At 44.5% G+C, this 16,780-nt stretch overlaps 1 protein-coding gene across 1 annotated transcript in view; it reads right to left on the reverse strand.

The window, feature by feature from the left end:
* Positions 1 to 1,700: 1,700 nt before the first annotated feature.
* The window catches only part of LOC147020472 (carbonyl reductase [NADPH] 1-like), a 36,519-nt gene continuing 21,439 nt past the window's right edge, over positions 1,701 to 16,780 (reverse strand). The window contains exons 4-5 of the mRNA XM_085895839.1: positions 6,551 to 6,695; positions 1,701 to 2,495 (exon numbers count right to left, since the gene is read on the reverse strand). Of these exons, the coding sequence (XP_085751965.1) occupies positions 2,347 to 2,495; positions 6,551 to 6,695 (294 nt within the window). The 3' untranslated portion in view covers positions 1,701 to 2,346. The remainder of the gene's footprint in view (positions 2,496 to 6,550; positions 6,696 to 16,780) is intronic.

The following is a 16,780-nucleotide window of genomic DNA, read 5'->3' on the forward strand; positions in this document are numbered from 1 at the left end:
CCCCTCTTGTCTCATGCCCCCTTGCTGTGAGTTGTGTGTTAGCTCTCATACGAGCCTCGACAAGGTATACAAAAAAAAAAAAAAAAACTTGGTATGTCGGTTGGGGTCGATGAGTGATGCACGACGGTTTGACTTTTGACACGATTGAAGGTCAAGGTCACCGATGCTGTGAACGTGTGATTTCATCCATTGTCAAAATATGATCCGCCATTTATGACTCAGAAAGGTGGTTTGATTTCTGAGGTCCAGTTTCTCTCCTTTTGAAGACACATTGATCATAAATGTTCCAAATCAACCATTTTCAAAATCTATCTCCGGATAACTCAGAAGTGTCGTTTGATTTCTGAGGTTTTCTATCCTTTTTACTCCCGGGCTTTCGTCTGTTTGTTGAACCAAAAGACAAGATGACATCGAAGCCATTCTAAGCCGATCTGAGATCCACATCGACAGCGCTTCAGAGATGACCATAACCCACAACCGGGGGTAATTTTTCCAAGATGGTGCATGTACCACGTGACCTATGACCATAATTATGACTAAAAATATTCTACAGGAGGAGGCGCACCTATTTGGAAAATTTCATGTCAATCAAAGTAACGGTTGCTGAGAAAATGAATTTTTAAAATGCAGACACATGCATACGCACATATGTATGGCACATGTACGCGACCAATCGCTTTGCCCCGCTTTTCATTTGAGCGTTGGGTAAAAATGGACCATATATTTGTTAGCATTGGAAACTGTTCAAACACCTATTTAGCACATTTACAATTGCACAGATGTGTGCATTTCAAGTTAACCTTCTTCCATTTGCATGACAGTTGTGTGCAAAATGCACTTCACATGGAGTTTCAAGGTGTCTTTGGCATGGAGCAACGTGGTCCAAATGGGAAGCAAGTTACCGTTCTCCATCCAACCACAATTCCTGTGGTTCTGGACAGGCACCAATGGCTGTCGAGAACCACAGGCACGTGTGTTGTCGGATACCAATTCCTCATTTTTTCCCTTGTGGCCCCTTTGATTGTCATTGCATGATACTAATCCCAGACAGACAATGTCCACTCTCGTCGATTGTTTCAAGTCGTGCTGGACCCTTGGACAGAATACCATGTCAAAATATTCGTCGAATGACTTGCTTTGGATGGTTGTACCAGGAAGTCAGTGGATCGATGCTCCACTATCGATAACGATGACCTCATAAACGTCCGGCGCAAACAACTCCAAGGTGTAGTAGTCTTACTGTGCCTTCCCGCCTGGTGTTGGCTTCATGGCTAGTAGGGTGATTGGCTTGGAATGTGAGGGTCCTGAGTTTGAGCCCTATTTTTACCATTGAATTAACACCAGGTAGGGTTGACTCAGTCTGTCATCCTTCTAAGGTTGGCAAAATGAGTACCGGTGTACTGGTGTAGGGGCACAACCTCAGTGGCACAGCTATGCTCCAACAGAATGATAGCTACCCAGCAGCCAAGCTGCCATATACAATAAGAAAAAAATTTTGAAATGTGCCTTCCGAACACCCTCCAGTCTGTCTCTACCTGATCACGTGACATCAGGTACCTCAATGTGGTTCTCTCCTGCACAGAACTGGCTCTATCAAGAGAAATGCTCAAATTTGAGTACTGGTAAAAACAGTGGAAACAAAAACAGGACTAGAAAAAACAAAAACAGATGAATAGCCACTCGTGTTCCACCAAACAGAGGAAAGCAATGCAACAATTTTATTTCATCATGACGATGCATATCTGTGAATCATATAATTAGGGACTAATCCCCCCAAAAATCCAATATAATCAACAAACAATGCAGTCCATGGAAGAACAGTTCCTGTATCTCATCGAGTTTCAAATGGGAAAATGTGGGAAGACTGTAATGAAAGTATTTTGAGACCTCAAGTTAAGATAATAAATCAAGCGATTTGGGGCGTGTACCATCAGTTAATCATCAAATACATGATCCCTTGTTGGAGGTGAAATTAGTCTCAAAACATCAATTGAGGACTTTGTAGAGAAAATTTGAATTGTTATTGAAATTATTTCAAGTATGTTTACAGATTTCGTCATGTCGAGAGGACTCGACCCAGTATGAGCATTTACGTGATGGAACTTGGTGAAGTGATTGAAGTACCAGGAGAGAACAATTTGGTAAAACCAAACAGTATCTTTCTCTACACTTCCCCAGAGGAGAATCCAGGTTTCGCTCAAACAAAGCAAATGTTGAACAAACATTGAGGAAGCCACAGCTAATCATACGATTCAAAAATAGACAGTATTGCTGATTCATAATTACTTTCAATCAAATTTCTCGTTGATAAATCACAAACATCAAGGCAAACATGAAAGGCCCAAATCACCACTCCTTCACCTGTTTTTCATAAACAAACTGTCCATGTGGACTGCTTGCACCAGGAGGGAGCTGGGCAAGGTACAGTGGGGTAACAGCACCTTCTTCCAGTGAAAGTAGTGCATGAGGACCAGTCATGTCTGTACGCACCCAGCCTGCGGTCCCAACAGGGTCACAAAGATCATGGAACACCTTTTACTTCAAATGAGCAATCCAATACAATTCGAAACATTAGATGATAGTTACAAACCTAAAAATGCACCACAATTTTATATCAGAGAAAAGAGACCGGAATACTCGGAAAATACTTAAACACTAAAACATTACAAGTAAGAAACAGTCCCACATGGACAGGTTGCATCCCACCCAAGCACTTACACCATAAAGAGGGAGTGGGATGGGGGAGAGGGGAGAGATAAGATAAATAAATAAAAATGAAAGGTAGGTGAAGCATGAGGAAGGGAACTAGCAGTAGTAAATAATATTGCAGAATAATGGTATGAACAGACTACATGCATGTGACAGGTCAAGGTACTTGGGACCAACCATGTGCACACACACCTGTGGGAAAGGTAGTCTTTCAGCTCCAGCTCCTGAGACACAATCCTGAGTTAAGGCTAACTTGTGTTGGGCGGATCAACATCTCCAAATCGGGATGTCACCTTGGAATCTTCTGAGCCAAGTTCTTCCTGTGCTGTCCTCAGATTATCATGGTGGACAATACCTTCATCTTGAGTATCATAGAATAATAGACGACCCGTGAACCCGTTGGGTCCCTGTTGTGACGGCGGTTGATGAAAAAAAATAATTTCAAGAAAAACCAGAGTTGGTGTCAAAGCCACCCAATGCTCGCCTGTTTAAACATTTATCGTTTTTAAAAGACGAGTCTAATAATTAATATTTTTGATAAAGCATTGCAGTGAAGTACAATTAAAAAGCAATATATGTATTTGTATATTGTAATCAGTAACAAGAGCGCAAGTGAGCACAATATACACCCTGATATAAAAAGAAGGTATATACAGAATTGTACGACATGGAAAACAGCATCCTGGTTGCCATGGCAACCACTTTAGATGACGAACGTATATCACGACACACCGTCTCCACAGTCTGTACCTATGTACCAAATATGAAACGTGAAAGTTGAAAACTTTGGGAGTTAGAGTGCGGACAGGAACTGATGGAAAACAGCATCCTGGTTGCCATGGCAACCACTTTAGATGACGAACGTATGTCGCAGCACACTGTCTCCACAGTCTGTACCTACGTACCAAATATGAAATGTGAAAGTTGAAAACTTTGGGAGTTAGAGTGTGGACAGGAACGGATGGAAAACAGCATCCCAGTTGCCATGGCAACCACTTTAGATGACGAACGTATTTTGAAAACACACCGTCTCCACAGTCTGTACCTATGTACCAAATATGAAATGTGAAAGTTGAAAACTTTGGGAGTTAGAGTGTGGACAGGAACGGATGGAAAACAGCATCCCGGTTGCCATGGCAACCACTTTAGATGATGAAGGTATGTCGTGACACAACGGCTCCACAGTCTGTAGATATGTACCAAATATGAAATGTGAAAGTTGAAAACTTTGGGAGTTAGAGTGTGGACAGGAACGGACGGATGGACAGACAGACGGACGGAATCACATAATACGCCCCGATATGTGTGTGTGTGCATATATATATATATATATATACATATATATATATATATATATATATATATATATATATATATATATATATGGCGTATAAAAAATAGTGTGGTGGATAAAAACATTAGAAAGAAAACTCGAGGGCGAGCACTCGGGAGAGTGCAAAACCTCCGCCGCCAATACTGCTGGGTCACTCAAGTGAACCTTATATCTTATTCATTAAATATGATGTCAACAGTGCTGACAGAGTTATCGTTCTTTTCTCCAACATTTTTTTTGGGGCGGGGGGGGGGGTTTGGAACTCACTTAAAACATGTAGAAATGCAACAAAAAGAAATCGAAATTTTATTGAAAAAAAAGTTGCAAAAAATTTTTTTTCTCTACCAATTTTTTTTTGGGGGGGGGGGAGGGACCAAGTCCAAAATATAATGGCATGATCCTTGGACGATACCTAACCCCCCCCCCCACCAAGTTTCGTCGAAATCCGTCAAGGAGTTTTTCCGTAATACAAAAAATTTAACATTTTCACGTTCACGTTCACGCTCACGCCGGGGGTATCGCTAACAGGCGAGCGAAAAACAAGATAGCTCCAGCGAACTATACTGCTGAGGTTGTTTACATTGATCAAATTCTCCCGAAGAGTACTTCACTGAATTGGGAATTGATTTTTTAATAATTTTTTTGTTGCCAGATTTGAACGAAACTTGATACTGCACACCGTAGGAGAATAGTGAGTGAGGTGGCCCTAAAAATTTTGTGCTATCATGTACTGTTTTGGCTGTATTTCAGGAACATACAAATATATATATATATATATATATATATATATATATATATATATATATATATATATATATATATATATATATATATATATATACACACACACATATACACACAAGATGAGAGTTTCAGTAGTAGATAGGTGATACCCACGATGGACTGGTGCTGGTACTTCACACATTTCCCCCTCCTTCCCTTGAAACCATGGAATAGAAAGCCCTCTGTGTCTCTCTAGAAGTAGACTCTCAAGGTGTGCGTCTTGCTAATCATTGGCAGGTTGATGGCCTTGTAGTTTTGTTTACCAGCTCTACCCTTGGTGTCGTGTTCCTGCCTGCTCACCTCTCTGCTCAACCAAGATGAATGGAGAGGTGAGAGGGTGGGACTCTCAAGGTCACGTGTTCTGCCAGACACCGCACGCTCACCTCCATTCATTCACATTCCCCTTTTCTCACCTGTGGAACTATCTTCCTCAATCTGACGTCTCAAGTTCTTCCTGACAAGATTTCAGGCCGAAAGCATCCCACCACCTCATGGTCCCCTCATTTGAACTACTGAGCTTTACCACAACCACTGAAACCCCACTCAACCTTCACCTCCAATTCTCCTTGTTGTTGGTCTTCATATTATTGTGGTACATGTTCATGTTGTTGTGGTGCATGTTGTCCATGTTGGTGTGGTGAACGTTGTTCATGATGTTCCACCGTTTTCCCTTTGCCCCATTTTGACTGTTGATCCCTTACCCCATTATTCTGCTCTTCCACAAACGTCAACACTTAAAATTAAAAAGACAAATTAGAAAGCTCAGCCACCTTGGACTCTGATGTGCAAAACATCGATGAGTCATTATACACACGTTTAATAATCAAGCACAACAGTAGGATGCCATCAACGATTGTAAGTGGAATGACATGCTGTTGTACTTCTGCAGCTCACCGAGAATCAGCTGAATTTGACTCCGCAAGTTGTCATTTCAAACTCATCAAATCTGCTCAGTGACATGGTACATCACATTGTCCGGGGCCCAAACATACCTACTCATATCAAGGGTTTGCAGTCCTAAAGTTATTCCATTTCTGCAAAGAATCAAACTTTTCAGTCATCTGACAATATGGAGTCTACTCATGTTCCACCAAACAGATGAAAGCAAATGGAAACCAAACGTATGTGCCAACCAACCAACCATTGGGACCATACTCCATACAAAGCGTCGGTGCTGCCGAAGCAATCTCCAGAGCTATTGGGCACAATCCTAGACGGGTCGCCACTCCAACGCAAGAAACTCAAATGTGTGTGCCAACACCAGATCACTTAATCCGAACATTCCCCCATTTGTGAGTCTATTTTACCTTGGGGATGCTGGGATTAAAAACGCCATGATAAAGAAGCATTTTAACCACAACTACAGGAATAGCATTGTGCAGGTAATCAACTATACCTGCAGGAACAGCATTGTGCAGATAATTAATCAATACTATATATGCATTTTAACCCTCACTTATTGGCAAAAAGAAAGGCAGAAAGTACAAAAAAAAAAAATCCAGATGATACTTTTGGTAATTGTCATTACATCGAACAACAAATGTTTGGAATATTAAATAAGTACGATTCTAGAATAATAAATACGAACATCATGCATTTGAATTGGTTTTACACAAGGATGTGAAATATCATGAATAAAAACACAATATGACAACATCTTGAAGAACTTAGTTTTTGAAGTGTGAATTTGGTTTGACTTTAACAAACATTGCTACCTGGACACACCTGGGCAGCAGCAGTTGACGAGGATGTTATCGTTGGGTCGGGTGTGGCTGATTTCTCGTGCCTGGATGCGGGTCAGGCAGGTCACCCCCACCTTGCTCACACCATATGCAGTGTTCGGCCAGCCGTTAGCTGTGTGGTTACCTGCCTGGGTTTCATCCACAGGAGAAACAGCATTTAGCGGTTAAGTTTAAATGCAAACGATTGGCATGGAAGCAGAGTGTTGGGTTATCAGTTAAGGCAGCTAGTTTATCATATTAACATCCTGTGTTCAAGCCTGTCAAGCCGTTAAATAACACCAGGTGGGTTGACTCAGCCCGTCATCCGACCAAGGTCGGCAAAATGAGTACCAGCTTACTGAGAAGAATGCATCATTTGAGTATCACATGTTGGAGTGGTAATCCATCCAGGATTGTACCCCATAGCCCAAAAAAAAAACTTTCCTCTGCAGCCCTATGCCCCTCACGGCACCAAAGGAATGGCTTACTTTTATTGTCATAACATCTGGAAGGGAAACATACAAAGAGACCGTTAATTTTATTTTATTTTTCGTATGGCATGTCAAGGTTCGTGAAAGAGCCAACACACAGAACATGTAACAAGGCAGGAGACAAGAGAGGGGGGAGAGGGAAGCACAAAATAGTGGGGAACAGAGACAATAAGAGATCTGTTATAGGCAGAGGGATGGGGTGTGGTACACAGAATAAACAAGATAGTCCTACAAGGACTTTCAGGAAGGAAAGCATGGAATTTGAAGGAGGTGGGTTTGGAGTGGATTAATGGAGGTAGAAAAGATCAAGATTTTGGATGGGGGAAGATATGAGATGGTGGTGAACAGCTGTTTTGAAGACTTGGAGGGAGGAGTGGGATTGAAGAGATTGTGGGAGTTTGTTCCAGAGACAGGGAAAAAAGAGGAATGAAAGAGTGAAGGTGAGCAGTAATTCTTGATTTTGGCAGTTTCACCAGAAGGCGGTTTTTGATGTACCCGGAGCGCCCTGCGGAAATATGAGGAGTGGGGGGGGGGGGGCAGATCAGGCAGACAGAGCAGCGGGGCAAGGCCAGAGAGGAGATGGTAAAGACAGAAAGACCACCGACCTGCCTGCGGTGAGAGAGTGAGAGACCCAAAGACTCTGCTTCATCGCGGGAGATACCAATGATCCTAAAAGCCTTGGTTTCCACAGCGACAAGTTGAGCTCGGTCTGAGGCTGGAGCACCACCCCAGAGGAAAGAGCAATACTCCATCACACTGCGGATGAAAGCTTTATCGGTGGTTCTAAGCTCAGGTGTACCAAGGAAGGACTTCATACGGCATAGGATGCACCGTTGGTGACTGGCTCTGAAGGCCAGCTTGGAGATGTGGCTTTCCCAGGAAAGATGTTGGCAGATAGTGAAGCTCAAAAGCTTGAAAGAAAGGACTTCTTCAAGGGGATTGCTGAGAAAGTAGATGGGGTGGGGGAGGGGTTCCAGATGGTCCTTTCAGAGAGACGTAGTGAGAATGTGAGATTTGGCAGGTTTGAAAGACATGTTCCAAGTGTTGGAGCAGCTTGTGATTGTATCCAGATCTGCAGATAGTGAAGAGGCTGCTGCCTGCCGATCAGAGGGATGACATGGTATGGCAGTGGGTGGAGTCATCAGCAAAGAGATGAAGAATATTTTCCAGAGAGTCTGAGAGATCATTGATGAAAACAAGAAAAAACACAGGACCAAGAACACTATCTTGAGGAACTCCAGCCTGGACAGGAAAAGGAGATGAGAGAATTCCATTAAGAGCCACGCGTTGACTGCGACAGGAGAGGAAGTCCGTGAGCCATGAGTGGAGATGGCCTTGGATACCGTAAGGAGAGAGTTTGGTGAGCAGTGCAGGGTGCCATACCGTATCGAAAGCACGTGATATTGTTGATGATCGGCGACGGAGGGATTCTCACCCCACTCCGGACACCAATTGTAAAGGATTCGGCAGTCGTGGGATTCGCACCCCACTCTTGACAGCTAAATGTTGAAGATTCGGCGTCACTTCGGCCTAAGTCACATTTGCTCTACGGCTAGGATACGGCGGCCGTACCCCCCCCTTGAATTGACAGAAACGTGCGGTGGCCGCAGAGTTTCTGAAGTGGCCTCAGGGTGGCCCTACGCCGTATGGCTATCTTTTACAGGCCGTAGGGGTCGCCATGAAATTATAACTTTTTTCATTTCTACGTTGGCCGTAGCAATTCGACAAGCCAAGCTGTGACATAGATGTGTTCCACGTCGACCGTATGTCGGGCGTATGGTGGGCTTGCGTTAATCGTGCGGCTGCCGTAGGCTCTTATCAATGAAAAATGAATTTTGCCAACCCCCAAAAAATTACGGCGGCCGCACTATTTCCACAGTCGCCGTAGGGTAGTCCTAAGGCGTCCCTGTGTTCACCGTACGGTGGCCTTGCGGTCTGTATGACTACCTGCGGGCAACGCAGGGTCGACGCACGGTTTCCCTACGCCCGCCGTGCGTCCTACGTATGGCCTCCGTGGCAGTCTGCGTCCACCGTGCGCAACCGCTAGAGATCGGAGTATAGGTGTTTGCCTATACGTACTCCGAACTGGTATATTCAGTTATATATACTGGTATATTCTGAACTGTTATATTTTTATTTCACTAAAAAAAGAACTGGTATATATATATATATATATATATATATATATATATATATATATATATATATATATATATATATATATATATATATATATATATATATATATACATACCCACTTATTACCGTCCGTCTGGCCGCACGTTCGCCTTAGGGTCCCCCTGCGGTTGCCTTAAGGCTACCTTGCGTCTGCCTTGAAAATTATATGGCCGTCGCAGGGATGCCCTAAGGTCAACGTGCGACATCAAATCAAAGATCGTACGGCACCCTCACGTTTCCGGTCTCCACAATTTATAAATACGCCGTGCGGATCCCCAAAAAATAAAAACATATGTGACTGCTACATTGTGTGACCGTGGAAATACTGCGGCCGCCCTATAATTGATAGTGGCCGTAGATTTTTTAGACCCTACAGCCGCCGTGCCAAATGTGACTTAGGTCTTAACAGCACCGCCGTCTCAGGGGTTATAACGCCGGCTGGTTCGGTACAGGTCTCAGGTTACGCGCCTCAGATCACGATACCAAAGTACACTTGTGCCTTGCTAGTTGGGCAAATAGACCCTGGTTACAGACTGGGTTTTTCAGAGACCGAACGAAGTCTGCCAGTCCGTAACCATTTTGGTTTTAAATACAAATCGAGCGAATTGTTCCTTAGCACGGCACAAAGAAACTCAAGGCGGAAATTTTCATATGAATCAGCCAGATTTATTGGGGACACATCGGGGAACACGACACAAGCAAAACATTCACGAACGTTATAATTAATCTATAACCCGCTCTTAACTAGGGCGCTATGGATTACGGGTTTTGAAGGGAACCCTAGCAGGATAAACCTTAGGCCTGGACGACATGCAGACAACATGCAGAGTACTTAGTGATGCCTCATGGACGAGGGGAAAGTGTCAAAGGCACGAATGCGGCTCGTGAGAAACAGATGTCAACGGATTTGAGCGCCCAAGCTCGACCACGCCATGTGGCAAGATGGCGGCGTCGTCCTTTTGTCGCACCGCTCACGCACCAGCCTCAGCGCGTTCAGCCCCCGTAAGGTCGACGGCACAAGGGCGAAAGATCCACGGTGTGCTCCAGCTGGATTTTCACAAGCTCCAGCATACAAATCCAGGCCTGGCCTGCTCACCAGATTAGGCCAAATCGGGGTGTTGGGCTCCGCAGGCGGATCGACGGGATGGAAAAACGTGTCGAGCCGTGCTGGGAGCAAAGACAGTCAGAGGCTCCGTGGTTGGATTCAGGATGAACCTGGGGATGACCTGCACGCTGGGTCCATCGCTGAGGAGCAACAGCCATCAAGTCACTCCTCATCCAGCAGATCACAGACTCGACTCTAGCAGCCTCTCATCCAGCAGAAGGCAAACTGACCTCATGCAGTTCCTTCCTTGCCTTCCCGGCGCTCGCTCTTCTGGACACTCCCCCAGGGACCCGTGATTGGTCCATCGCTCCAGATTACAGCTGCCCTCCACCAATCGGCTGCCGACACGTATCACCGATCGACACTCTCAGAGCACTGGGCGAGGCTAGTTCGCAGAGGGGAAGGAAAAAGCAGCAAGGCGCTTCCCGGTACACCACCACTGTACGAACACTAGACAGCCTGCTACACCTCCCGACACACATGTAACGTCCAATTACCGAACAACCTGGCGAAACATGCATTTAAGGGGGGATCTGGGCGAATCCTATATTTAATAACACACTAAGGGCCATTTCTGCAACAATATGTCTAGGGAGATGGCTCTTATCTCATGTTTGGCATTGAGGACCTCCATCCATTCTTGGGAAAGCAGAAGCACCATGTGCAGGGTACATTAACCTGGTCTGAATTCAAATTGATGGTCAGAAATGAAGCCATTGGAGAAGAGGAAGGATTTGATGTTGGAAGCAATGATGGATTCCATGACCTTGCTGATGATTAGGAGCAGGCTGATTGGTCTGTGGTTGCAGGGATAAGTTTTTGCACCATTTTATGCAGAGCATAATGTTTGCTGATTTCCAAGCAGATGGCATGAATGAGAGGGTAAATAGAATGGGGAGAGGGTGAATAGAATGGGGAGAGGGTGAGAGAGCAGCAAAGCAGATTTTATAACACGAGGGTTGATGCCGTCTGGACTGGTTGCAGAATCTGAGTCGAGGATTGACAACAAACTCTCCACCTTGTCAGGAGAAAAGGACACAGAGTCGAAGAACAGGTAGGTGCGACTGGGTAAGGTGGGTACAGAAAGCGATGGGTTTGGGACAAAGATTTAGAAGCAAACACAGAGTTGAAGCATTCAGCCTTTTTACAGACAGTGTAAGCTGTGCAGCCACTTGAGGGAAAGGAGGGGATTCAGGACAGGTCAGATTAGATCTGTGACTTGCTTCAGGTACCATGTAAACCTGTGCTAACATGTTTCATGGTCAGGTTGTCGGCGACTAAAGTGTCTCCCTCACTAAGTTTCATGGTAAGGAGGGTTTAGGACATGGACACCCAGTGAAGGCCTGCTGGGCCGGTTACTTTGAGTGGCTGTACCAGGCTGGTCCACCAGCTGTCGAGTTGGATGTCCATGGTATTACTATCCCTATTGCTGAGCCTCCAACCAACTGTGATCCATCCTCGTTTGTGGAAACACAGGCTACGGTTAAACAATTGAAATGGGGTAAAGCTCCAGGCATCTGTGGCATCCATGGTGAACTTCTCAAGGCTGGTGGAAATGCTGTACTCATGTTGTTGCATGCAGTTCTGTGTTCTGCCTGGAACACAGGCATCATCCCAACTGACTGGAAGAGGGGCCTTGTTGATCCTGTCTAGAAGGGATAGGATGATCGCCAGGACTGCAACAACTACCGAGGGGTGACGCTGCTCTCAGTGCCACACAAGGTCTTTGCTTGGATAATTATTGAGAGGGTTCGCCACCATCTGCTTGAGTGCCAGCATCCAGAGCAGTCAGGCTTTTCAGCAAAGAGGTCAATGATTGACCGTATCCTTGCTCTTGGGGTCCTCACCGAATGCAGCCGAGAGTTTCGGCAGGGGCTGCTCGCAGCCGATGTTGATCTCTGTAAAGCGTTTGATTCAGGGAATGGAGATGACTTCTGGAGGATTCTTGGTCTTCGTGGGGTGCCACCAAAACTGATCAATCTGATGTCTGAACTCTACTCTGGTACTGAGAGTGCTGTGAGATGTAGTGATACAATCTCTGACATATTTACAGTTGTTACTGGAGTTCGTCAGGGGTGTGTACTGGCCCCCACACTTTTCAGTGTTTGTATGGACTGGATTCTGGGGAGGATGTAAGAGAGATCAAGCTGTGGTGCATCGTTTCGAATTGTCAAGATCTCTGACCTTGATTTCGTAGATGATGAGGTCATCTTTGCGGAGACTCTATATATCCTTTTGGGGGCCCTCGAGGTGCTGAATGAGGAGTCGGAGCCGCTGGCATAATCGGTTTCCTGGGTCAAAACTAACATCCAGGCTTTCAATGACATCTTGAATGCTGCCATCTTGTCTGCAACTGTTTGTGGTGTGGATATTGAGGTGAGGAGAGATTCACTTTCCTTGGCAGTGATATTCATGTCTCTGCTGGCTGTGAGCCAGAGGACAATAGACGTCTGGGTCGGGCCTGGGGATTCATAGATTCATTGGATAATGGGGTGTGGCACTGCTGGCATCTGTGCGGGAGGACGAAAGTCCAAGTTTTCAGGTCCTTGGTGCTTCCAGTCTTGCTCTTCGGATATGAGACTTGGATTCTGACCAGGGTACTGAGACGGTGACCTAATTCCTTTCGTACCAGGTCTCTTCGAAGAATCCTTGGTTATCGCTGGTCGAACTTTGTGTCTAACTAGTGGTTGCTGAGAGAGACTCAAATGAGATTTGTTACCTGCATAGTCCGTGAGAGTCAGCTGCAGCTATATTGACATATGTCTCGTTTTCTGATGCTGATTCTGCTCACCAGATTCTCTCAGCGAGGGAGTCTCGTGAGTGGAGGAGGCCAATGGGCCGACCACATTCCTCGTGGTTGCAGCAGGTTGTTCAGCATCTCAAGTAGATGGGGATGGGCCAGGCATCTGCCTGTGGGATGGCCAGATGGAGGCATCTGCCTGGGGGATGGCCTGGAGTACCAACGGAAAGTGGACACAGTGACGTGCTGCTCCAGTGCATGCTCACATACCTGACCTGACCTGAGGGGACGGAGGGGGAACAAATACCAGAAACTGACGACCACACACCACCAGGATTTGGAGGAGGGAGACAGGTTTGAGAGTTCAAACTTGAGATTAGAAAGATGTTGTTTCCTGGCCCTCCTGAGAGTAGATGCATATTTGTTCCAGGTTTTGTGTCAGGAACTGAGATTGCCTTCAGTAGAATTTGCCTTCCATGAGGCAAAGGCAAGTTGTTTCAGGACAACCACCTCACCCAAAGCTTTCGTGTACCATGGGTGGGAGGAAGGGTTGGACAACTGAAGATGAGATGGGATAAATCTGTGTATGAGAGAGAGCAAATTTCTTTGAATGAATTCCCACGATGAGTTGATGTCAAAGCGAGTAGAATTGGGAAACCAATCTCGAAGGTTGATGGCTGCTCGAAGTCCCTGCCAGTCGGCCTGAATGAAATTCCAGACTCGACGACGGCGCTGAAGTGGTTCTCTTATAACAGCCAAAGAGATGTCTACTTTGAGAAGCATGTGGTCAGATGAATTGATTGGAGCAGAGGACGAACAGCAGATATTTTCAGGGAAATTGGTCAAAATGAAATCCACAAGAAATAGAATACCGTTGTTTGAGATCCGGGTCGGGAAGGTGACAGATTGAGTCAGTCCCAATAAGTCGCAGAAATCCTTTGCTGAAGTGCCATGGCAGGTGAGAGAGGTACCCACACTGAGCCAACTTGCATGATGGCAATTGAAGTCACCACGTATGAGGAAGAGAGAGTTTGGATGAGAAGATAGAAGTTGGTCCATGTTTTCGGCAAGCGAGATGTAAATGGAGTCATCATCGTTTGGTGGACGGTACAACACACAGATAAACAAGAGGTGGGAGCGGAGGGGAAGCCAGAGACAGAGGTATTCCTGGGGATGTGGAAAAGTGAGGGCAGTGCTTGGAGAGTGAGGAATAGACTTTTTGATAAAGAGAGCAACTCTGCCGCCAGGACGATGCCAGGACGTTAGTTACACTGTAACGACACGAAAAACGTACAACATGAAAAACAAAGGATATAGTTGATTAATCAATTCAAAATTCGTTCTGAAATTGAAAAGTGGGTATTTTCCATCGAAAATACCCATGTTTAGCAATAAATCCATACAGCCATCATGTGTCACTGTTTTGACCTCATATTCGATATGAGCGACCATGAAAACATAAGAAATGACATATCACATGCCCCAGTAAGCCATAATTATCAAATTTTACCTGAAAATGGGTAAATTTGGCAGCCATTTTGAATTTTTGCATTTTACCAACCGAAGACATCATCCTATGTCAAAAAGTTCAACGGATTCGTGATCAGCGTGAAATTTGGCCATATAAATCACTCCTTTCAAAATGACGCTGCATTTATAAAGACGTATCAGGGATATGTTCACAAACATTATTTCTTCCAAACGGCTGCGTGTAACAGGTGGAAAACAATTTGGCTTGGGAATTTAGAAAACATGTAATTTCACAACTCACTCAGGGTGACGGAGCAGGAACCGCTCCCTCGGGGTGATGGAGCACGGACCCCTCGCTCGGGGTGACGGAGCGTGGTTTCGCTATCGACAATGGGTGCTCGACAAGTGGTTTAAGCACTCATGCAAGCACCCCAATTCAATGGTTGAAAAGGAACAGTCGGCCAGGCTGTTGCTGCATACCATAAACGATCCCTTTGACTTTAAAGCTTTAAAGGTCCCATGACACTCAAAAGTACTGAAATTGCATATATATATATATATATATATATATATATATATATATATATATATATATATATATATATATATATATATATATACATATGTCCTATATGAGTTTTTCATCGTGATTTCTGATCTGACAATATTTTTTCACAATACTCGTTCTGTAAAATGTAAAGTTTAAAAAAACAAACCTCTTCGGGGACGCCCCAAAAAATTCTGCCGAAATCCACTGAAAGAGGCGTAACCCACATGACGTCATCTCCAGAACAACAAAGGCTGCACGTAAATTACTCGGGTGGGTGGTCTACGTGATTGTATTGGCTTCCTGTGTGTTTCCACATTCAATTGGTCGACTCAAACACTTCGTTCATTTCTGCTTTTAAAAAAATCAAACATTTGGTTTTGAATAATGGATGACATGGACTTTGATTTGTCTGGTAGCGACAGTGAGTGTGAGAGAAATGAAGGATTTTGGTCTGAATCAGATGGAGAATTGTCGGATAATGTAGTCGCGGGAAGTGAAGTTCAAGCAGCTGGAAATGGAATACGGCCTGAGCAGTTCGAGCCCGAAGCAGGACAAGCAGAGGAAACTGGCGATGAAATTCCCGGCGTTCATGATGATCGTGAGGACATCGAAGGAAGACTTGGCAATAACAACTGGTTTGACTAAATCCTATTCGTAATTCAATAATGTAAATTCGACTTGCATACTGCTCGATATCAGAAATATTTTAGTGACGCGACGTGACCAGCACAGCACAGCGCAGTGGGCATGTTGCTCCATGGCGAATGAATGGCAAGAAAGGCCAGTGCATGTCATCGGCCGTATCTCTCCGCGCATGAAACGAAGCAATCTCGCTGTCTGGATACGATGAAAACTTGTGTGCAGAACACACCTTGCGACACAATTGTCTGGAGTAGTCCGATAAATCTGACGTTCTGTTGCATTTTTATTTATTTTGTTCCTATTGTCATCATGTAGCGCCAGTAGAAAACAATAAAGAAAAGAGAATAATAAAAGAAAGCCACAGCACGTCAGATTTATCGGACTGACGACGGATTTATCGGACTAGTCTGGACTCTAGAGTTAACAAGGAACTTGTATTAGCATGCACACAATGTATAAGTCAATGCGTAAGAGTCCCGAGGCTATGAGACTGTGTAATAGGACAGATAAATTTGTCTTTCATAGTTGTGCCAACATATTTTTCCCTGTTCATTTATTACAGCATTTTGGCGAATTGTTAATGATTAGCAAGCCAATGGAAGCAGTACCTTCACTTTAGAATAAACCCATGTATGTCGTATGTGGAATCGTACCTATCCCAGCAGGCTGGTTTCAACGAACAATTCAATAAGCTGCAAAATGTGGGTGCAGATTTTTCACATTGCTTGATTTAAAATTATCTCCTTGTACCTTGAAATGATACAATATTAATCTTTAGTATTTTACTTGTCCCTGTAAGTTATTTTTTTAATGGAAAGGTTCAACAGTCACATTTAATATTTTGTGGACATGGTATAGCCCTTTATTGTGCATACATGTATTGGATTTGTCCACGACAACGACAAGGTAGTAAAGGGATAAATAATTGCCTCGTGATTGTTGTGCATACACGGCTCAGAAGCAGAATTTCTTTTCCGCGAAACAATCACAGGAATTAAGACGATCAGTGAGATAGCAAACACATGTGCACAATGCATTTGTACGTACTTTATACGGCG

This window comes from Eptatretus burgeri, chromosome 9 (genome assembly GCF_056783735.1).
Source record: "Eptatretus burgeri isolate ZD-2024b chromosome 9, Ebu_testis_v1, whole genome shotgun sequence".
Classification (NCBI taxonomy): Eukaryota; Metazoa; Chordata; class Myxini; order Myxiniformes; family Myxinidae; genus Eptatretus; species Eptatretus burgeri.